A 25,326-nucleotide genomic window follows, 5' to 3' on the forward strand; every position below is an offset into this window, starting at 1 on the left:
TTCCTTCTCCATCAGGGGGTCAGAGTTCATTGGGTATTCGGTACACTTTATCAGAGGTGGGATGCACACATATGCCTCTTACATGTGTACAGTAATACTTAATGTTGGTACCAATGGAAGCAAAGTGGCTTCTTCAGAGGCTGTCTCAGAAGCATGTGGCAGGGAATTAATATCATCAGGGACTTTAAAGGGAATAAAAACTCCGCCATGAACACCAATGCCTCTCTCCCGGATGAGCAAAATACTTTTTATGCTCGTTTCGAGGGAAATAACACAGGCCTCGCGGAGAGAGCTCTCGCGGCCGAAGCTACAGAGGTTAGTTAACTCACCGTCTCTGTAGCGGATGTAACCCGATCCTTCCGAGGGGTGAATATCCGTAAAGCCGCGGGTCCAGACGGCATTCCGGGCCGCGTCATCAGAGCGTGCGCGAACCAACTGGCTGGTGTCTTTACGGACATTTTCAACTTTTCCCTCTCCTTGTCTGTTGTCCCCACATGCTTTAAAACGTCCACCATTGTGCCTGTACCAAAGCAATCCAAATCACTTGCCTAAATGACTGGCCTCCTGTTGCTCTGACCCCCATCATCAGCAAATGCTTTGAGACTAATCAGAGATTACATCTGCTCTGTGCTGCCTCCATCTCTGGACCCATTGCAGTTTGCTTACCGCAACAACCGTTCCACTGATGATGCCATTGCATCTACAATACACACTGCTCTCTCCCACCTGGAAAAAAGGAACACTTATATGAGAATGCTGTTTGTAGACTACAGCTCAGCATTCAACACCATAGTGCCCTCCAAGCTTTATGTGAAACTCCGGGCTCTGGGCTGAAACAGCTCGCTGTGCAGCTGGATCCTGGACTTCCTGTTAAGCAGACGCCAGGTGGTTAGAATGGGCAGCAACATCTCCTCATCACTGACCCTCAACACTGGAGCCCCGCAGGGCTGTGTTCTCAGCCCACTCCTGTATTCCCTGTACACACATGACTGTGTGGCAACACATAGCTCCAGTGCCATCATTAAGTTTGCTGATGATATGACAGTGGTAGGTCTGATTACTGACAATGATGAAACGGCCTACAGAGAGGAGATGCACACTCTGACACGCTGGTGTCAGGAGCACAACCTCTCCTTCAACGTCAGCAAGACAAAGGAGCTTGTGGTGGACTTCAGGAGAAAAGACAGAGAACACAGTCCCATCATCATCAATGGAGCACCGGTGGAGAGAGTCAGCAGCTTCAATTACCTCTGTGTCCACATCACTGAGGAATTCACATGGTCTGTCCACACTGAGACCGTTGTGAAGAAGGCTCATCAGCACCTCTTCTTCCTGAGACGGCTGAGGAAGTTTGGAATGAACCGCCACATCCTCACACGGTTCTACACCAGCACTGTAGAGAGCATCCTGACTGGCTGCATCACTGCCTGGTACGGCAATAACACCGCCCACAACCGCAAAGCCAGACACATCATCGGAGGTGAGCTTCCCTCCCTCCAAGACATAAGGATAAAGGATTATGGCCATAGAAAATAAATTTACTACCATTTGCTTAGCTGGTATCAGTAAGAAGTCTCATGGCGAAGATTAGCAGTGTAGAGATGAACTTTGAGTTGGCGTTTTTGTTTTTGTGCTTTCAGTCACCTACTTTTGTAATGTCATCCTGAAATAAGCAAGTCTCCGTAATTACAAACCACCACGTGAATGTACTGTTTACAGTCATAATAAAAATCTGCATTGACACCATTGACACTGGTTGGATGTGTATATGCGCTGGCTGCATACACACTAACATAAAGGATACACCCTATGTTACATAACAGCTAGCCAGGCTTCCCCCAGCTTCCACCTGCTTTTCCCCCCACTGTGACCTTTGGTATGTGTTTTACATCCTGTACACATAAATATGTGCTTAAACATTTCTTCCTTAAAGGGATAGTTCATCCAAAAATGAAAATTCTCTCAAAAGTTATTCACACTCATGCCATCTCAGATGTGTGATTTCATTCAGCAGAACACAAACAGAGATTTTTGGAAAAATAGCTCAGCTCTGTGGTTCCATACAATGCAAGTGAATGGCAGTCAGACATTTGTAGCTCCAAAAATCACATAAAGGAAATATAAATAAATAAAAGTAATCCATACAACTTTTTTTAAATCCATATCTTCAGAAGCAATAGGAAGTGTGGGTGCAAAACAATATTGAAATAATTTATTACTCTAAACCTCCACTTTAACTTTCATTTTTACATCTGAAAGTCACATGTGGTACCTGTTTAGAATTTTCAGTTTTGGGTGAACTATTCCTTTAATAATTTTGTTCCAAAGACCCAGTCCTCAGTATCTCATATTGTCTGTAACAGAGGGTATGATCCAATTTCTGTACATCCTTATGGTCACATGTCCTTTTTGATATCTGGATTAGGTAAACTTTTTTTGTGTTATGGGAGAGGTGAAGTCTTGTTGTGCTGGACTGTATTGACATTTTTGTTATAGTATTGATATGTTAAAGTCCAGCTTCCCACCCTACTGGACCTTTGAGTACATTATCAGTAAAAATAAATCTGATCAGATATATTGCGGTGGTCCAGAGTTAAGATTACACAATTAACAAACATCAGTTTTTTGACAAACCATTTTTAACACTCATGGAGTCTAAAATGCTTACATTTACTTTAGAAATTAAGAAAACAGATTATGGAATGAAAAAAAAAAAAAAATTCAACAAAGTCATAGTCATCTCCTTGAATTCTGTTACAAAACTATTGTGTACATTTTAACTCACACTCCTCTTGTTGGGGTTGCCCATGTATTCCTTCCTCTTTCAGTATATAATATATGCCAGTGAACGTGATTTATAATGGGTTTTCTGGGTGAATGTGAATGTATGTTTGGGTAGGACATGTGCCGATGCAAACTGGATTTCCAAAAAAAAGGGTAAAGAAAACACATCAATTGGGCATAAAATAGATAGTATCAAAATACCAAAAATACAACTTGTTAGACATTTTAAGACTTTTTTATTTACAGTATCCATCAGAAATTCAATCATCAATCCAATTATAAATGTTGGTGTGAACAAAATAAATATTCATTTATTTTTGTTTAGGTATGTTTTCATACCCAGAGAGACAAATGAGCCTGAATAGCTGAAAGTTTCATGTGATAAACTATGTCAAGTAGTGAACCAGCAAATACTTGAGAGAAGGAGAGCACTCAACTCTTACCAAAGGAGAGGAACTTTGCAAGTAGCCAACCCCTGATAACCATCCAAGCACATCAACACTTTATGGAGGACCAAGACAAGGATCAACACAATGGAAGGTAAAGCTATATATGCTGAATCTACATGCAATAAATGCATAAATACTGTATCTAATTATCCAAAATAAACAAAACCAAAAATTCTTATTCACAAACACAACATTCCTGACACTGCACTATACTGTACATACTGTTTATGGCGAGCTGTTGTTTATAATAATATTCATTTTTTTACAGTAACAAAATAAACTGTTATAGTACACTGAATCAATGTCTCTTAATCTACATTCTACAGTCTACATAACCTACAAACATAATTTTGTATAATAGTTCCCAAGATTGTATCCTCTGGCTATATGTCAGATGTCATATAAGGATCGCTTGCATACTAAAAATATATACTGCATGCAAATATGAAACAAATATTTGTGTACTTGTAAATATCTAAACTATGCAATAACTTTCTTCCTCGAAACACAGCAAAGCGACACCACTCTCCTGTTCCTGTTAAAGTTTCCAACAGGTTCTTCCTACTGACGCACCCACTGAAATTCCTATTGAAAACGCTCTGGTTATGGGAGATTCTATTGCAAGGAACATGGAAATAGAGACTCCAGCCACCATTATTAAATATTTGCCGGGGCAAGAGCGCCTGACATCAGATCAAATTTACAAGTGCTGGCTAATCCTAAATGTAGATTTTCTGAGATTATTATTCACGTCAGCACTAACAATGTCCAGCTTCACCAAAGATCACTAAATATAACTTTAAAGAGGTGTGGGAACTTGCAAAAACAATGACAGACACTGTAATATGCTCTGGCCTCCTCCCTGCTCATTGTGGTGATGAGATTTATAGTAGATTAGCATTACTGAATGGCAGGATGTCTGAGTGGTGTCTGTAGAATAGCATTGGATTTCTAGACATTTGGATGAGTTTTTAGGGTAGACATGACCTGCTAAAGAGAGATGGACTCCATCCCTCCAGGGAAGGTGTCGTGGTCCTCTCTAGTATTTTGGCTCATTGTCAGTCATTCACTATCAGTTGTGATATGTTTGAATAACTGTTATCACTTAAAATTATGTTGGCATTTGTGGACAGGTATTAGCTTGGTTTAGGTCCTATTTATCTACCCGCTACCAATTTTCTGTGTAAATGAGGAATTGTCAGATCAAGCTAAAGTTAAGTATGTGACTTACTCTTGCATATGACATTGCACCTAAGTATTCTGGCCATCTTTGGACGCAGAACATTTCTATCTGTAGTGTGCGGAAAATAAAAACCGGAAAGGAGCTCAATATCTCTGTCACAGATGACAGACAGAAATGATGGGTCTTGTGGAAGTCAATAGCTCCACCCTCCACATAATACCACAGAAAAAGACAGATAAATGTTGAGATAGTATTGGCGTGCCTGCCAGTGACCACACCTTGTGATGGCTGTCATGTCACTTGACATCTGTCTTGAACCACTTCAGGATTTACAATGCTAAATAGTTTCTACAGGACATTACTGCCACACAATATATTGATACTGTTAGTCAAGGCTTCCACCAATAACCTCTGCTATAACTGGCTAACCACTTTGCATGCACTTTTTGCATGAGAATATTTTCGGGTTGCAGGTTTGCTATAGGGTCTCACATACTGTAGGTGGCACTGCCCCATCCTTCATTAAAAGGCTCCTTGTAAAGCATCATGACATTTTTACAAGATCTTCCAATCCTGAAGGTGAATTGTATACAATCATGCACGTAGTGTTTTTACCATAAGCTTGTAGCTCTATCGACAAAATAACCATATTGCAACTTTGCTGAGTGACAGCTGGAGGCAGAACTTATTGGATATATTTATCAAAATCATGTGTTATTTGTTTAAATAATATAGTTGCAGCCTTTGCTAATATTACACGTAAAGAAAAAGCACCAATAATGGAAAATACACGCGTTACACGAGGTACTGAGACCTGTTAGTTTTGAATGAGTTGTTGGTTTATGGCAATTTCGGAAAGTTCTCGCGGTTGAGAGAGCCGCGCATGCGCGAGTCTGAAAAATCTTTCATTTCCCGTCTGGCAAACTTCATATAAGTGAGCGCAAACGTGCAGCACTCAATCACATTAGTTCCAGCAGCACCTGTGGTGGCTGAACCGGACAGAATCACTACACGAAACCGAGACGAAAAACAGAGAAGGTGAGAACAGCAAACTAATGTATCCTGAATAGGCTATAACGAACGTAAACCACGTTGTGTTAGAAAAACTTTTGCATTGTTGATAGGAAGTGCTGCTGCCCAAGCGTCTTAATGGACATTGTAGCCATTCAGGGAGCTTTTCTAACATAAAAATCACTGCTGCATTATTAGTTTCCACAATGCAATTATTATTATTTTTTTTACCCCATGTGACTTGTTTTAAAAAAACAAAACATGTGCTCCAGGTTGTATAATCCTTTGATTGTTTGGATGATGGTTGAAACATTTGGTTGCAAATTTTAAAACATAATTTCATTTTTTCCCCCGGTTATGTTTTATGTTCGGTTGCATTTATATTTCAAAGTCGGCACCTTTTGTAAAAACAAAACAACAACAACAAAGCCGCTGTTCATAATATTAGCAAATACGGTTAATATATGACAGATAAAGTGTCACAGTTGTCATGTCAGAAAATCTTAAGAATGTTTCACAATCTATAAAACTGTTTCTTGATTTTGTAATTTTTTTGACTGTAAGGAGAATTAAAGATTCTACAGATCCCTCGAAATCCTTCTTAAAGGAATAGTTCACCCTAAAATGAAAATTTGCCGATAATTTACTAACCCTCAGGTCATCCAAGATGGATATGACCTTCTGTCTTAATCAGAACAGGATTTAAGATTAAGTATCCCAAGTTTTTAGCTTCATCCAATGGATGTGAATGGACACCAATCTTTGACTGTCCAAAAATCATATTTAGGCAGCATCAAAGTAATCCACATGACTCTAGTCGATTAAGTAATGTCTTCTGAAGTTAATTGATACATTTGTGTGAAAAACAAATCGTTAATTAAAAAACATCTAAAAAACAGCTCTCTGTAGCTGTTTGAATTGACCTAACTCTTGCGTGAAGTACCTTCCTCTGTGGTAAACAGAGCGGAACTTCTGAATTCTCGCGTGAACTCCAGTGTTTAAATCCATATCTTCAAAACTGATATAATAGGTGTGGGTGAGAAACAGAACAATATTGAAGTCCTTTTTTTATCTAAATCTCCACTTTAACTTTCAGATTTGAAGTGAAACTAAACAGGTACCACATGTGACTTTCAGATGTGAAAGTGTAGATTAAGTGTAAAAAAAGGACCTAATTTTCTATCTGTTTCTCACCCACACCTATTATATTGCTTCTGAAGATATTGATTTAACCACTGGAGTCTTGTGGATTACTTCTCTGTTTCCTTTGTGATTTTTAAAAAAAAAAATTTTTTGGCTACAAAGGTCTGATCACCATTCACTTGTATGGACCTACAGAGCTAAAATATTCTCCTAAAAATTGTTGTTTGTGTTCTGCTGAAGAAAGTTATACACATCTGGGATTGCATGAGGGTGAGTAAATTGAGAGAATTTTCATTTTTGGGTGAACTATCCCTTTCATATCTCAACATTGCCCGTTCCACACTGGAACTTCCTTGCTCGCTAGTTGTAATGAGAAGTCTTCATTGCCATTTAACCACTGATTTCTGCAGTGAAGTATTGGTAACTCATTGATTTGCAGTAGATCAAAGTAGTTTTTATTGTCTTGTTAAAAGTCAAAACAGTAAAAGAGTCAGTTGTCTTTTACAGTCATAACCCTTCAAAACCTGTTGCTATTTGACCATTTCTCATTTAAAGGCCTTTTATCTCTTCCTAGACAAAGGATCTTTCTCTTTTTCAGTCAAGTCTTGGAAATGGAAAACGCAAGCTTTGTGAATAAGGTCAGTGTTTTGTTCATTTCTTTACATTTTGTCTGTATGTCAATGGGTTTATGCTTTTAAACACAATACAGATTATAGATACTTCAGAACCTATTCTCCTGATCATAAATGCCTCGAAGGCTACGTTCACAATGCGGATGGGACCCAAATCTGATTTTCTGCTCAAATTGAATTTTTTTGTAAGGTTGTTCATGTGACATTTAAACCATAACACGCCTATATATGCCGAAAGTCAAGTGCACAAATGACGAATGTTGAGTTGGACTGATGTAAAAATCACATTAAATCTGACCTGGCTGTTCACTCTGGGGACACATTGGAAAAAATCAGATGCGTATCCAATTTATTTCGGATTTGAAAATGTCAGATTTAAAGCACTTTTGGCTGTTCACATGGTCATCGAATTAACAGATCTGTTTCACATGTGAGTGAATAAATCAGATTTGGGTCACATTCAGCTGCGGTGTGAGGATGTCTGAGTGTGATAATACCTGGAGGCTTGACACTGGCATTATGTGGATATTTGCTACTTTGAACAAGCAAATTAACCCAACATTTTTTAGATCTTTAAAATAAATGATCACTTCATCATTGTTACAGGAAAAAGAAAGGAAAAACCTCTTGTTTTACAACAAAATTTGTAATTGTAACTGCCATTGCATCATGACTTTTGTCTGGAATTTTTAAATAGGAAACTGGTAACACACAAATGCCCCTGCAGCAGTTGACATTAATGCTGTTAGTTTTGTTTGTCTACCTCCTGAAAGTAGCTGCAATACAGAAATTCCCCATTAACTGAGACTTTGACTTTTCAAAAGCTTTAATAAAGTAAACCTTACGTTAAAGCTTATCCTGCATTTAAAAGAATGATTTATTATTGTTTTTTGTTCATGTTTATTTGAAATCAATTATCAGTTATTGATGGGTGATTATCTTAATTTGAAATGTATGGTTGTCTTTATATTCCTTAAAAGTCAGATCTGGTGAAATTCAAATTGCATGGATCTGTTGCTTTGTGTGTTTTTAGGAAAGTGTTTTGTTTGACTTTAATTGGGGACAGTTTGTGTTTTGGCTGTAATACCACAATGTCTGTTGATTTTTGAAATTCCTTGAATTTAACAAACCGGTTCTAAACACCATCCAGATCTCCAGTTAGTGTCATTAGAATTAAAGGGCAGAGTCCGAATCAGTGCAAGTCTTAGAAAATGGGTGAAACTGTGTGGAAAAAAAGTGCAACACTTTTTTGCTGAGTCACTTCCTTGACTCCATTTCACTGATCATAAACACATTTATGATCACATGGAGTGGTGATGGTGTAGTGGACTAAAGCACTGAACTGGTAAGTGGAAGGTTGTTGGTTCAGTCCCCACAGCCACCACCATTGTGTCCTTGAGCAAGGCACTTAACTCCAGGTTGCTCCAGGGGGATTGTCCCTGTAATAAGGGCACTGTAAGTCCCTTTGGATTAAAGCGTCTGCCAAATGCGTAAATGTAAATGCAAATGTAAATTTACAATGTCCTTTTCCTTCGTTATTGTTGCTGCAGGAGTTTATAAGTTTATGGGTACGGGATCCTCAGCTGCGCAAGGAGGATTTCTGGCACACTTACATTGACTATGAAATCTGTCTTCACGTGAGTGCAAACCTGTATATTTACATGCACCTTTACTAAGGAATGTTGCTGCTTAGATAACTATATTTTTGTGATGGATGTTTGGCTTCTACCTGTAGATATTTTCCCGTCATCACATGTTAACCAGCGAGAATTGTCTGCCTGCACAAAATGGGCCTTATTCATGAAACTCAAGCAGATTGAATTTGTGTGTGAATTATTCATAAAAACCCTTCTTGCGTAAATGGTTGCATTCAATCTGGATGGACATAAAATGGGATTTATGACTGATTTGCACAGAAATTAGTTTAGCTTGTTTCATTAACAAGGCTCGATGACTTTTAGTTTTATAACACGACATTCACTTGAATGGCTAGAAGGAAACCATTTCTTTAATTAGGCTCCAAGACTAGAATTACTGTTGTAGGATCAGGTGTCAAGTTTTATTTAGGCTTTGATCTTCATTCCATGGTCCATATTTAGCATATTAATGATGAAATTATAGTAATCTAGTTGAAATTATAGTTTGAGTTTGCACTGTTTAAAATTAAAATTAGACCAAGAGACTATTAGATTTATTGTATTCTTTTTGTTTGTAGACCAATAGCATGTGTTTCAGAAAGAAGACTTCTTGTGTTAGGAGGAGGTATAGTGAGTTTGTTTGGTTGCGGCAGAAACTACAGAACAACGCTCTGCTTATGTAAGTAAATTCAGGGATATCACATTCTGGGCAAACACAGCAATACAACGTTACAATATATTTTCAATAAAAAAAAGCATAGAATGACTTTGTTAGGGTGATTTTTATGTCATCGCATGTATAACTTGAGCCTTATGGAGCTAAGAATCATCAGTCCTTGTCTTTGAAATGTGATGTTTGTTGCGTCTGTAGAGAGCTGCCTAAACTCCCTCCTTGGAATCCTTTCTTCAATCTCAATAATGATTTCCAGGTTGCTCAGCGGATGCGGGGGCTACAACAGTTTCTTGAGGCGTAAGTTTCCTTAGTCACTTTGTGACAGTCGTGCTCTGGTTCTTTCAATTTCTGATTATCTTGATTAAAATATAATTTTTTTCCACTTTCTAATTGTCATAGATTTGATGTCTCATGTTTTTCAGTATTTTAATATTAATGGATGATGAATAATTTAATCAGTTCATTTGGGTGTTCATTTTGACTGTCAGATTAGGCATTAAGGAAATGCAGTAGTTTCACCACCTAGTGGCTGCTCTGACACATCCCTCTTACTCCAGATGGAGACTAAAAAGTAAACATTTTAAAGGTGCACTCAGTAACTTTTGTCTTTGTCATCTTGGACTTACACTAACGCCTAGCGGCTTTGATGCAGCATTATTTCAGATGCCATTGTAAAAATTTAGTATTCACAGTCAGCCATGATTACTTTAATCAATGAGTGAAAGTGATAAATAACAGGAAGGTTACTGAGATTAAGCAAGTAGTATTCGGCTGGTCATGTGATTATAACATGGCAGCCCCATGTGGACCCTCTCCATGTAGAATAAATCAGCTTTTATAAGGTTACTGATTTGACTGGAGTCTTCATTTTAATGTGAGTGGCCAAGATTTCCTACAAATATTGCAAAATTACAATTAATGTATTTAGGAGTTAAACTTTTTTTTTTTAATGTTTGAGTGCACCTTTAAAGGTGCAGTATGTAAGATTCAGAAACCCTTGTTATTAATGACACCTGTGGCCATTAAGTGAACTGCAGCCTGTTGCTCGTGATCGCACGCACACGCACTATAGGGACACGAGCAAGCATCGACCAAAACAAAGAGACTGAACGTGATTCACCGGCATCATGATCACAGAAGAGTTGGCATAATTTAAATTACACAGTTATGATTGTTTTACTACAAACTTTGAGACTGTATATTTGACTCTCCAGTGCTGGAACAGGGATAAAATAAAGTGTGGATATAGGTCTGATTATGTGAGACTGTAGTTTGAAGTAATCACTTTTCTTTGCATGATACATAGGCTATCGTATAAATGCAGTCAATGTCGGTGTTAGCTAGCTAGCCAGCTTTATCAATAGCTGTTTGCTAAATTTGGTTGATGACAGTAGCTGTTTATAAAATAGACTGTACATTATAAATATGTTGACACAATTCAGTATTGATGTGATTCCATAACAACTGTCATTTTGATATATTGATGTGCTATTGTTTTATAATAATAGATTGTATATATTTTCTGTATAACCAAGTTACGTTACACTAATGAATGGGTCTTTTTGCATTATCTTGAACACTGTCTAGCATTCATTTCATATGTTATTGTAGTTTATCTTGCTGAATAATTACAGATTAACATTATGTCCGTTACTGTGAATTAGCATACCTGACTTTTAGTGTAAAGAGAAGATCGTTAAAATTATTTGAAAGTTACGAAGCAGGGTTGCTTGCAATTCGTCAGCGTTAGCAGGCAAGATCAAGTTAGCTAAAATGACACAGATCAATCCTTATGGCACTATATTTCACATGCTTTGCAGTTATGTAAGCTTACCTGTCCAATAAGAAGAATGCCAATTCAGGGTCGGTTTTGATCCCCAAAACCAAACGAAGCTCCCTCCAGGAATCGAAGGTCCCTCCAGGATGTCCTGCCGGTGTTCACTCTAGTTTTTGCTCGACCACGATCACATTCCCGCTTAGCCAGACGGGATTCAGTAAAAAAAATGTTTTGTTTTTTTTGGCTTACTCAGAGTTTGTGTAGGAGTCGGTGTTGTGCTGGGAGCTGGACGTTTGCTGGATTCCATCTCTAAGATAACGTTACGTAGTGTTGCAGTTTGTTGACGCTGTTGAATAGCGGAAGAGAAGCACTGAGGCAAGGCGACCCGCTCCCTTCGCATGATAATTGGTCTACAGGCTTTAATAGGCAACCTAGGAAGTCCGGGAAGGGCTCATTTTCTAAGATATTTTACAAACCGTTCACACATTTGGCAAAAAAAAGGCGAATATTACATGAAAAATTTTACATATTGCACCTTTAAGTGTAGAACTCCCCTTGCAAGTCATACAGTGCATTCATAAAGTATTCAGACCCCTTCATTTTTTCACATTTTGTTATGTTGCAGCCTATGCTAAAATGCTTAATTTACCCCATAATGACAAAGCAAAAAAACATATTTTTGATAACTTTGCAAATTTATTAAAGAATAATAAATTATCTAAACAAAAGCAGTGCTTGTTTTCACAAACTTATGATATAAGCTCAGCAAAAAAAGAAATGTCCCTTTTTCAGGACACTGTATTTTAAAGAGAATTTTGTAAAAATCCAAATAACTTTACAGATCTTTATTGTAAAGGGTTTAAACAATGTTTTCCATGCTTGTTCAATGAACCATAAACAATAAATGAACATGCACCTGTGGAACGGTCATTAAGACACTAACAGCTTACAGACGATAGGCAATTAAGGTCACAGTTATAAAAACTTAGGACACTAAAGAGATCTTTCTACTGACTCTGGAAAAACACCAAAAGAAAGATGCCCAGGGTCCCTGCTCATCTGCGTGAACGTGCCTTAGGCATGCTGCATGGAGGCAAGAGGACTGCAGATGTGGCCAGGGCAATAAATTGCAATGTCCGTACTGTGAGACGCCTAAGACAGTGCTACAGGGTGACAGGTAGGACAGCTGATCGTCCTCGCAGTGGCAGACAACGTGTAACAACACCTGCACAGGATCGGTACATCCGAATATCACACCTGCGGGACAGGTTACATCAGGAATGCACAATCCCTCCATCAGTACTCAGACTGTCCGCAATAGGCTGAGAGAGGCTGGACTGAGGTCTTGTAGGCCAGTTGTAAAGCAGTTCCTTACTAGACATCCCAGCAACACCGTTGCCTATGGGCACAAACCCACCTTCGCTGGACCAGACAGAACTGGCAAAAAGTGCTCTTCACTGACAAGTTGCGGTTTTGTCTCAACAGGGGTGATGGTCGGACTCGCGTTTATCGTTGAAGGAATGAGTGTTACACTGAGGCCTGTATTCTGGAGCGGGATCGATTTGGTGGTGGAGGGTCCGTCATGGTCTATGGCGGTGTGTCACAGCATCATCGGACTGAGCTTGTTGTCATTGCAGGCAAACTCAATGCTGTGCGTTACAGGGAAGACTTCCTCCTCCCTCATGTGCTACCCTTCCTGCAGGCTCATCCTGACCTGACCCTCCAGCATGACAATGCCACCAGCCATACTGCTCGTTCTGTGCATGATTTCCTGCAAGACAGGAATGTCAGTGTTCTGCCATGGCCAGCGAAGAGACCGGATCTCAATCCCATTGAGCATGGCTGGGACCTGTTGGATCGGAGGGTGAGGGCTAGGGCCATTCCCCCCAGAAATGTCCAGGAACTTGCAAGTGCCTTGGTGGATGAGTGGGGTAACATCTCACAGCAAAAACTGGCAAATCTGGTGCAGTCCATGAGGAGGAGATGCACTGCAGTACTTAATGCAGCTGGTGGCCACACCAGATACTGACTGTTACTTTTTTGACGCCCCCCTCCCTTTGTTCAGAGACACATTATTCCATTTTCTTTTAGTCACATGTCTGTGAAACTTGTTCTGTTTATATCTTAGGGTACGTTTACACGACAACGATGCACTAAAAACGGAAACGTTTTTCCTTTGCGTTTTTCAAAAGTTTTGCGTACAGGCGACAACATTGTCAAAATGATCCCCGTTCACACGGATCCACGAAAACGACTAAAAACGCTGTATTATGCATGCCAGGCCAGTAGTTGGCTGTCACATTTTAAAGAAACACTACGTGCCTGCGCACATTACATTTATGCATTTGGCAGTCGTTTTTATCCAAAGCGACTTACAGTGCCCTTATTACAGGGACAGTCCCCCTGGAGCAACCTGGAGTTAAGTGTCTTGCTCAAGGACACAATGGTGGTGGCTGTGGGAATTGAACCAACAACCTTTTGCTTAACAGTTCAATGCTTTAGTCCACTACGCCACCACCCGCACATAAGCATTCTTCCACAGAGCGGTGAATACAAACAATGAAGATGACGAAAGCATCAAGCAATTTTGTCTGGACGGACGATGAGGTTGCTTTATTACTACAATTACTTTGCTGGAGAAGCGTCAAACTCAAAATCTTGAGCAGCACAAACACAGTCCTGTAGTCCGCCATTGTAGTTTTGAATGTCTCGCGCACATGCCTATAGACTGAACTCTCAAGATTATTCGGTAAACTCTGCTCATTTTTACCATCACTTCGTCTCCTGCCTTCTTCTGTATTCCCCCTGCTCACTCTTGGGCTGGTAGGAGAGTAAGTTAACATAACAAGCTGTTGATGTTGACTGGTTTTGGATATCAGACAGAACTCTGATACATGGATATCTTCTGACGGAGAGAGAGGTCTTATGTACACTGGATCTAACATGCATTTTCACTGCCTCATGTTTTCATATTCTAAGCATATCATTGAATACTGTACATGGCATCACATCTCTGTCAATAGACTATATACATAAGCGGTGGGTGAATGAATTGCAGGGTAAAGGTACATCAAATAAAATTAAGTAAATAAATGACATTTAAAATACAAATACATTTTTCCCATCTGAATCCATACATTAATTTCAAGATTTTCAAACTGCAGGTTCTGCCTACTGTACAATGTTCACACTCCAAACAAAACACTCCAAATGAATAAATTGTTGATTGTTATTTGCACAGACACCAGTATTCATATTGATAATTATACATCTCAAATTGATGCCTATCATTCCATCATTCTTTATATAACACGTAATACGTGTGTGCATGACGTCATCGTTTTCACAAATTTGCATTTTTGTATGTTTACACGGAGATGATAACGGCAACGTTTTAAACTTCCTCTTTGAAAACCGTTTTCAAAAGTTTGCGTTTTCAGGCCCCAAAATGCTGTTGTCGTGTAAACGAACAGCCAAAATGCAAAGTTTTTGGTTTTTAGTTGAAAACATTGTGTAAACGGCCCCTTAGTTGTTGAATCTTTATGTCCATACAGATATTTACACATGTTAAGTTTGCTGAAAATAAAAGCAGTTGAAAGTGGAGGATGTTTCTTTTTTTTGCCGAGTTTGTCAAATATATAGGCTAAGTATAGAAATTCAAGTAGAAATTTTAAAATGTCTCAATTATATTTTAAGCTGAATTTCGCCATGAAAACAACCACAGAAGCTGGCATGGCATCAGATATACAATCAAACAAATAAACTGAATGCCTCTAGATTGTTGACCATCGGAGACTAAAATAATACTCTGTTTGTGCTTTTAATCTGTGTTTACAGAGTTCTACAGACACCATTACTGTTGTCAGACAGTCGGCTGCACCTGTTCTTGCAGTCACAGCTGAGCATTGCAAAAATGGACGCATGTTCACAGGGACAGACTCACTACACCGTTGCGCAGGCAATACAGAGATGTGTCTGTGATGCACGTTTCCCTGTGGAGGAGCAGCTTCAAGAAGAAGACATCAAAACTTGCTGGGACTCAGACTGTGACAGGTGTGTTTTTACTTTTAGCTCATAGTATTAAGTACCTCAGCTTATTTCATATGATGTAAATTGCTCAAAATAGAAGGATTTGGAGATGCTTTGTGTTAAGCTGGTTTAGGCATGTTATGCAAGCCATGGTTATCCTTTTGAATAGTGTATACAGAGTATTGCAGTATGTCCGTTCCAGTAAACAATATGCAGAAATTGTATGAAATATACAAAAATGTTTGTTACAGTACAACATCCTCTGGCTTGGGCCATAGTGTCGAACCTGTCTCATCTGTTGAAGAGGATTCCTTCCACAACGAGAGCCTTGCCCATGAATTCCATGTTACAACCCCTGAGACAGAACTCTTTAGCAGCCTGTCTTCATCTCCTAGCAACCAGCAGCATGTGCACTCCATTAGATAAACTGAAAAGATATAATCAAGTAAATGCGCACATATGTACATACATGTATGCTCTCAGCCAAAAAGAGCCCCAATTGCTGCTTACAGCCTTCAAAGTTATATTTGGATGGATGATAACGAAAGGAAAAAGGTTCTTGATTTTGTTTTATTAAGTGTTATATTTTTGGTCATGTTTTTCCCATGTCTCCTTTTTAAAAAATACTTTACATTTCTTTGCTCATCACATTTAATATTCCTTCACGACTAAAGAGGTGACCTGGATATACAACGAACAAATGAAGTGGGGTCAGATGTGAGGGGACGGATTACAGCATTCAGACTGAGCATCATTCTAAATGTTTAGTGTTTTTCTCCATTAACACTAATTCAGGTGTAGACTGGGTTTAATATGTGCTGACAAAGAAGCCTTTTAAACACAGCTACGGCATTTTCCGCTGAACAGATGTGCTTTTGTTTAACAGAGTTTAAAAGAATGTCAGAAATAAAACACATCTTTGAATGTTTCTTAAAATCATATTTTCTATATTTATATTAGCATCGTTAAAAGGCATTTGACTCTTTAAATGTATGAGGAAAATTGTTTTTTAGAAAATACACTTTTAATGTGATTTATGTAGCCTTAAATGAATAAATATTATTTTTTTGTTTAAGTCTCATCTAAATAATTTAAGGCATGCAAACCCTTTTCTGCAAGTCCTAAAGCACTGATAGAACTCAGCAGTTGCATAGAAGTGATTTAGTTTCACTTGACAAAATCATACACAAAATATTCACAAAAAGAGAATACAGTTTCTGCTGATGCTCAAATGAGGTTATACATTGTTCACAAATTATAGAAACTATAATAGAAATAAGCAGTAATTTTGTGTTATGTGCAATGCATTCTGTGTTTTTAGAGCAAAAATATGCCTAAGTTTCCTCATTTTAGTAATTTTTAGATGAAGGGCATCAGTGATTAAAAAACATTTCTGAAAAACCATGTTGCAGATTTCTGCCAGTGTGTATCACTGACAGTTGTTGTTTTAAAGGTTAAGGATAGATGTTGTGCTTTGCCTGGCCATGTGCTAATGAAGTCTTTTTCTTTCTTCGTGTTTCCACACACAACACAACAATTCTTCAGTATCTAATTGTAATTTAAGAGAGATTAAGTTATCAATGAATGAGGAATGAAATGTGTGACAGAAATGTTTCGGTGAACTTAGTGGTCTGATTGGGGGTATTTTCGATCTGTGTAGGCGTAGATTCATCAGCGTCTAGCAGCAGCCGATAAACACTTTCAGAGTTGTCATCCAGATCACCAGACTCACGGAACCTCACCAATCTCTGCCACTGCCAATCAGCATCACTGTGGTGATCACTAAACCTGTAACCTATCATGTTGTTAGAGTATACAGTTGTGCTCAAAATTTGCATACCCTTGGAGAATTGGTAATATATGTACCATTTTTAAAGAAAACATGAGTGAGCAGGCAAAACACATTTCTTTATTTCTTATGGGATTCATATTCAACTGTAGGTTATAACAGAATGGCACAATCATAAAACAAAACATGGCAACAAACAAAAAAAATGAAATGACCCCTGTTCAAAAGTCTGCATACCCTTAGTTCTTAATACTGTGTATTGCCCCCTTTAAAATCAATGACAGTGTGCAGTCTTTTGTAATAGTTGTCTATGAGGCCCCAAATTTTTGCAGGTGGTATAGCTGCCCATTTGTCTGGGCAAAATGCCTCCAGGTCATGCAAAATCTTCGGTCGTCTTGCATGAACTGCACGTTTGAGATCTCTGCAGAGTGGCTCGATGATATTAAGGTTAGGAGACTGTGATGGCCACTCCAGAACCTTCACCTTTTTCTGCTGTAACCACTGGAGGGTCAACTTGGCCTTGTGCTTAGGGTCATTGTCGTGCTGGAAAGTCCAAGAGCGTCCCATGTGCAGCTTTCGTGCAGAAGAATGCAAATTGTCTGCCAGTATTTTCTGAACATGCTGCATTCACCTTGCCATCAATTTTCACAAGATTACCCATGCCTTTAGAGCTCACACACCCCCAAAATGTCAGTGGGCCACCACCTTGCTTCATAGTGGGGATGGTATTCTTTTCACTATAGGCCTTATTGACCCCTTTCCAAACATGCGCTTATGGTTGTAACCATAAAGCTCTATTTTGGTCTCGTCACTCCAAATTACAGTGTGCCAGAAGCTGTGAGGCGTGACGAGGTGTTGTCGGGCATATTGTAACCAGGCTTTTTTGTGGCATTGCAGTAAAGGCTTCTTTCTGGCAACTCGACCATGCAGCTCATTTTTGTTCAAGTATCGTTGTATTGTGCCTTGAAACAAGCACACTGTCTTTTTCCAGAGCAAAAAAAAAAACCTGTATTTCTCCTAAGGTTACCTGTGGGTTTTTCTTTGTATCCTGAACAATTCTTCTGGCAGTTGTGGCTAAAATCTTTCTTGGTCTACCTGACCTTGGCTTGGTATCAGGAGATTCCTGAATTTTCCACTTCTTAATGTGATTGAACAGTACTGACTGGCATTTACAAGGTTTCGGATATATTTTTATATCCTTTTCCATCTTTATATAGTTCCATTACCTTGTTACGCAGGTCTTTTGACAGTTCTTTTCTGCTCCCCATGGCTCAGTATCTAGCCTGCTCAGTGCATCCATGTGAGAGCTAACAAACTCATAGACTATTTATACACAGACACTAATTGCAATGTAAAAAGCCTCAGGTGTGGGAAATTAACCTTTAATTGCCATTTAAACCTGTGTGTCAACTTGTGTGTCTGTAACAAGGCCAAACATTCAAGGGTATGTAAACTTTTGATCAGGGCCATTTGGGTGATTTCTGTTATCATTATGATTTAAAAAGGAGCCAAACAACTATGTGATAATAAATGGCTTCATATGATCACTATCCTTAAATAAGACATGATCAGTCATATTTTCAAAATCAATGCCAAAATTTCACAATTTCTGCCAGGGTATGCAAACTTTTGAGCACAACTGTATAGGTATAATGTTGTATTACAGATTAGAAAGGTACAAACTTAGTATTCTATCTATCATCAATCAAACGTTTTAGAACACAAATTTTTTTTATCTTGAATATTTTTGATGCTTCTGTTCACCAAGGATGCTTTAAATTGATTGGGAATCACAGTAAAGACATTTATAATGTTACAAATTATTGTTTCTATTTATATAAATGCTATATATTTATTACACTTTCTGTTCACCAAGAATCCTCAGCTTGCAGCAATGCAAGAGTTTGGCATTGAAGTTGCAGGTTTAAGAGCTGTGAGGAGTCTTTTTTTTCAAACTAGAGAATCTGGTGCACTTGTTCTCTTGTTGTTGTGCCTCTGTGCTGTCCACTTCTGTCTCTGTCTCTGTCCTGGTTGGATCCAGTTTGCTTTCTTCTTTCAAAACAGTAGTGCATGGAATAATCTTCATCTCTCAAAAGAACAATAGACTGATGAATTTCAGGAGAAATTTGTTTCTTTTTAAAACCAAACCAAATTTGACCTGCAACTGTAAAGTGACAATCAAAAAAAGAAACTGCATTGTGATTTCCACACTTATGTAACATAACCATTTTCAACTGTTCTAATAATAAGAAATGTTTCTTGGGTGTGAAATTAGCACATTAGAAAGATTTCTTAAGGATTAGGTGACACAGTATATTCTTAGAGCAATGATTGCTAAAAATTCAGCTTTGCCATCATGGGTAAAAACCAAATAAATAAATAAAAAATAGAATGTCTATAAAATAGAAACTGTAATAATATTCTACATTGTAAAGATGTAGTATTTATTTTTTTTTTTTATCAATTTATGCATCGTTTGGAACAGAAGCATCAATTTCTTTAAAAAACAAAAATGGCTTAGTCTTCTAAAACTTTTGAATATATATATATATATATATATATATATATATATACACACACACACACACACACACACACAGTGCTGTGGGAAAGTATTTGCCCCATCCTGATTTGTTCTGTTTTTGTGTATATCTCATACTAAATTGTTTAAAAAAAACTTCAAATCTAACATAACACAAGGCAATCTGAGTAAACACAAAATACAGTTTATAAATGATAATGTTATTTATTGAAGCAAAAAAGTTATCCAATACCAACTAGGCCTGTTTGAAAAAGGATTTGCCCCCCTTAGTTAATAAATCCCCAAATATATGAAACTGCATTCATAATGGGGTTCAGCTGGGCTAGAAACACCCAGGCCTGATTACTGCCAGCCCTGTTCAATCAATTCAACACCTAAATCTAACTTTTTCAGCAGCATGAATTTGGCTACAAGGTCTCACCGAGTAGCACACTATGCCAAGGTCAAAAGAAATGATGAGGAAAAGGTTTTTTGAAATGCATCAATCTGGGAACGGTTACAAAGCTTTTTCAAAGGCTCTGGGACTCCAAAGAACCAAAGTAAAAGCCATTATCTCCAAATGGAGAACACTTTGCACAGTAGTGAACCTTCCCAGAAGTGGCCGACCTTCCAAAATTCCTTCAAGAGCACAGCGACAACTCCTCCAGGAAGTCACAATAAAGCCAAGTACAACATCCAAGGAACTGCAGGCCTCTCTCGCATCAATATAGGTCACTGTTCATGACTCCACTATCAGAAAGATAGTGGGCAAAAATGTCATCCATGGAAGAGTGGAGAGGCAAAGACCACTGCTAACCCAGAAGAACATTAAGGCTTGTCTGAATTTTGCCAGAACACACCTTGATGATCCTCAAACCTTTTGGGAGAATGTTCTGTGGACTGAAGAGTCGAAAGTAGAACTGTTTGGAAGACAGGCATCCCGTTATATCTGGTGTAAATCAAACACAAAATTCCACAAAAAGAACATTATACCTATGGTCAAGCATGGTGGTGGTTGTGTGATGGTGTGGGGATGCTTTGCTGCTTCAGAGTGAATTGCAGTAATTGAGGGAAACATGAATTCTGCTCTCTACAGAAATTCTAAAGGAGAACATCTAGTCATCAGTCCATGAGTTGAAGCTCAAGCAAAACTCAATTATGCAGCAAGGCAATGATCCAAAGCATAGGAGTAAATCCACCTCTGAATGGCTCAAAAGAAGCTAAATTAAAGTTTTGGAGTGGCCTAGTTAAAGTCCTGACTTGAACCCGCTGTGGCAGGACCTTCAACGGGCAGTGCATGCTTGAAAACCCTCCAATGTGGCTGAACTAAAGCAGTTCTGCAAAGAAGAGTGGGCCGAAATTCCACCATGGCATTGTGAAAGAGTAATCTCCAGTTATCGGGAGTGTTTGGATGCAGTTGTTGCTGCTAAAGGTGGCACAACCAGCTAAGTTTAAGGGGACTATTAGTTTTTCACATGGGTGGTATAGGTGTTGGATTACGTTTTTGCTTCAATAAAAAATAATAATAATAATAATAAAAAAACAACATATATTTGAAAAATGTATTTTGTGTTTACTCAGGTTGCCTTTGTTTTATGTTATATCTCGTTTGAAGATCTAAAACAATTTAGTATTTGAAAAATACACAAGAACAGAAGAAATCAGGATGAGGGCAAATACTTTTTCACAGTACTGTGTGTATGTATGTATGTGTGTGTGTGTGTGTGTGTGTGTGTGTGTGTGTGTATATATATATATATATATATATATATATATATACACACACACACAGCTCTGGAAAAAATTAAGAGACCACTACAAAATTATCAGTTTCTCTGGATTTACTATTTATAGGTATGTGTTTGAGTAAAATGAACATTTTTGTTTTATTCTATCAAGTACTGACAAAATTTCTCCTAAATTCCAAATAAAAATATTGTCAGTTAGAGCATTTATTTGCAGAAAATGACAACTGGTCAAAATAACAAAAGATGCAATGTTTTCAGGCCACAAATAATGCAATGCTACCAAATACTTACAAAGTGTATGTCTGACCCACTGGGAATGTGATAAAAGAAATAAAAGCTGAAATAAATCATTCTCTCTCTACTATTATTCTGACATTTCACATCCTTAAAATAAAGTTTTTGTTTCATTAGACCAGAGGACATTTCTCCAAAAAGATATTTGTCCCCATGTGCACTTGCAAACTAGTCCCCCCAATTTGGAATGCCCAATTCCTAATGCGCTGTAAGTCCTCGTGGTGGCGTAGTGACTCGCCTCAATCCGGGTGGCGGAGGACGAATCTCAGTTGCCTCTGCGTCTGAAACCGTCAATCCGCACATCTTATTACGTAGCTTGTTGAGCGCGTTACTGCGGAGACATATCACATGTGGAAGCTTCACGCTATTCTCTGCAGCATCCACGCACAACTCACCACGTGCCCCACCGAGAGTGAGAACCACATCATAGCAGCCACGAGGAGGTTACCCCATGTGACTCTACCCTCCCTAGCAACCAGGCCAATTTGGTTGCTTAGGAGACCTGGCTGGAGTCACTTAGCACACCCTGGATTCGAACTCATAACTCCAGGGTGGTAGTCAGCGTTTTTACTGGCTGAGCTACCCAGGCCCTCTAGTCTGGATTTTTTTATGGTGGTTTTGGAGCAGTGGCTTCTTCCTTGCTGAGCAGCCTTTCAGATTGTCAATATTGGACTCGTTTTACTGTGGATATAGATACTTGTCTACCTGTTTCCTCCAGCATCTTCACAAGGTCCTTTGCTGTTGTTCTGGGATTGATTTGCACTTTTCGCTCCAAACTACATTCATCTCTAGGAGACAGAATACATCTCCTTCCTGAGCGGTATGATGGCTGCATGGTCCCATGGTGTTTATACTTGTGTACTATTGTTTGTACAGTTGAACGTGGTACCTTCAGGCATTTGGAAATTGCTCCCAAGGATGAAACAGATTGTGGAGGTCCACAATATTTTTCTGTGGTCTTGGCTGATTTCTTATGATTTCCCCATGATGTCAAGCAAAGAGGCACTGAGTTTAAAGGTAGGCCTTAAAATACATCCACAGGTACACCTCCAATTCAGTACACCTCCTATCAGAAGCTAATTGGCTAATTGTCTAAAGGCGTGACATCATTTTCTGGAAATTTCCAAGCTGCTTAAAGGCACAGTAAACTTAGTGTATGTAAACTTCTGTCAATTAAAAGTGAAACAATCTGTATGTAAACAATTGTTGGAAAAATTGCTTGAGTCATGCACAAAGTAGATGTCCTAAACTACAGTTGCCAAAACTATAGTTTGCTAATATTAAATCTGTGGAGTGGTTAAATGAGTTTTAATGATTCAACCTAAGTGTATGTAAACTTCTGACTTCAATTGCACATAGAAGGTTATGTACTTAAGGGCAGGGTAGGGGGCTGAAACTTGTCGCATTAAGAAATGAAACAAAAAGCCACCTTTACCTTCAAGTCATGGGTCACTAATCAGAAGCACTTAGGCAGAGCAGGGGTTGCTGTGGTGATAGTGGATGGGGGGAGAGATGGTCATTTATCACTGGCTGTTTCACGGTGAGCCTGAGAGGAAAAGACAGCACAGACTCTGCAGACAAACGACCAACAATAAAGAGAATTAATCAGCACTGATTACCTGACTCCCCACAACCGATAATGGAGGCTTGGAGAAACAAAGAGAGGAGAAAGGGAGAGAGAGAAAAGAGCAAGTTTGGGTTGCAATAGAATTAACAGGACATGCAGAATCTGTTCGCTCTAAATGGACTTTCTCTTCAAATATGACATGTCATCTTTTTCTACTTTGGTTTAATGATGTGTTTTATTTAATATTTGTATTTATTTCAATGTGTCCCAGAGGCCAATAACAGAGTCCTATGTCGTACCACTGAACATTCCTCTGAGCTCTAGGCTGTTATTGCCCTGTGGTCCGTCAATACAGTGATCAGAACTTAACACAGTCTGATGGATTAAACAACTGAACGAATTGGATTCTTCTTGCTCTGCAATGCCAGCTAATCATTCCCCACACACAGCAATAAAATGCACCTCAAGCACGGTCACATGCTCATATTCTACATTCAGCTCACCAATCACTGCCACATCTGATTTTGATATCTGAGATGACAAGGATTGGCCATTTATACTGGCTGTCTGGAATGCTAACAATCAGGTAAAGGCAAAATTGTGATAAATCAGCCACATCTGCCCTTTTATACCCATTTTCTAAAACATCAGAAACTACATAAGGTCTATTTTGCAGATAAAACATTAAGTTTAAAAGGAAATTGTTTATTGTGAAGGGTTTATGTTGAAAATGAAGAGACTTTAATCTGAACAAGCATTTTAAAATAGCCAGACCCCATGTACCCCATTGGTCTTAAATCTCATTTGCGTTCACCTACATTAATGCTGTTTGAAGATGCATCAAGGGAGGTTTGATTTTAATAATGCCGAACACCATTGGGTCTTGTATGTGGCATGACCATTCACAACTTGGCGAGTTTAAATATGTGGAAGTGTGAATGAGATATGAGAGCTATTGCAGAGGGGAAAATTATCAAATAATAACTAATTTCATTTCTGTCTGTTCCTCAACACAAATCTATGGCTTCTTAGAAGACTTGGAACATAGCACATTAGTCATATGGTCTACTTTAATGGTGCTTTTTGTCAATGGGTTTGACATAATTTAGAACAAAATCTGGCCAAAAAAAAAAAAGTCATTTTCTGTTTTTTATTTATTTATTTATTTTTTTTATTAAAAGATTTTATTGATTCCATATAACATTAAAAAAACATAAAAATAACAGAATATTTGGAATCACAATATATTATTTACAACCCTTCCTCCTGAACACAAACAGATACCCCAGTGGTCAAATACAATTGACAAAGACACACAAACAAACAATAAAACAGAAGAAAATATTTAGAAATACATTTAAATAAAGTATATGTTCAAAAACAAAAAGGCTACAACATACACATTTAAAACAACACGTCTCCCTCTACTGTCCCTCCCCGAGAGCCCTCCAAAAAAGGCCAAATAGCTGCCCCACCTCCTGATGAACATATCCATGTTGCCTAGACTTCTATATGACAACTCTTCCCAAGCTGCCACCCTGCCCATCTCCTTGCACCACTCACGAAACGAAGGGGCTCCAGCTGACTTCCATCCTCTAAGGGTAATCTGTCTGCCCACCATAACACTGGCCAGGATCCAATTCTTCATGTACTTATCTCCTACATCAATGTCCGCCCCGTCACCCAAAATACAGAGCCTGGGGCAAAAGGAGATCCGAGTACCCAATACGTCGGCCATAAAATTCTGAACCCTCAACCAGAACTCCTGTATCTTACGACACCTCCAAAAAACATGGGTGGCGTCTCCATCTTCTAAATGGCATCGCCAGCAGGTGGGTGTGTCCTTAAGACCAAGTCTATACAATTTAGAAGGGGTCCAATAAAATCTATGTAGAATCTTAAATTGCATAAGGTGCACCCTTGCATCTCTAGATGCAGACTTGACGTCTTTAAGAATCCTAGCCCACACTCCCAAATCAACGATTTTAAAACAAATTTAAATCTTCCTCCCATAATCTTTTGAGGGAATTTAAAGCTCCGTCCCCCAGACTCTGAATTAGCAGGGAGTAATACACTGATGCCTCATGAC

At 38.6% G+C, this 25,326-nt stretch overlaps 1 protein-coding gene across 1 annotated transcript; it reads left to right on the forward strand.

The window, feature by feature from the left end:
- Positions 1-5,330: 5,330 nt before the first annotated feature.
- On the forward strand, positions 5,331-16,383 carry snx10a (sorting nexin 10a). Its single transcript, XM_051664706.1, has 7 exons — positions 5,331-5,454; positions 7,145-7,208; positions 8,753-8,839; positions 9,418-9,518; positions 9,711-9,809; positions 15,127-15,342; positions 15,570-16,383. The coding sequence occupies exons 2-7, from the start codon at positions 7,182-7,184 to the stop codon at positions 15,742-15,744; spliced, it is 705 nt and encodes a 234-aa protein (XP_051520666.1). The 5' UTR covers positions 5,331-5,454; positions 7,145-7,181; the 3' UTR covers positions 15,745-16,383.
- Positions 16,384-25,326: the final 8,943 nt, after the last annotated feature.

Source organism: Myxocyprinus asiaticus, chromosome 30 (genome assembly GCF_019703515.2).
Source record: "Myxocyprinus asiaticus isolate MX2 ecotype Aquarium Trade chromosome 30, UBuf_Myxa_2, whole genome shotgun sequence".
NCBI classification, from domain to species: domain Eukaryota; kingdom Metazoa; phylum Chordata; class Actinopteri; order Cypriniformes; family Catostomidae; genus Myxocyprinus; species Myxocyprinus asiaticus.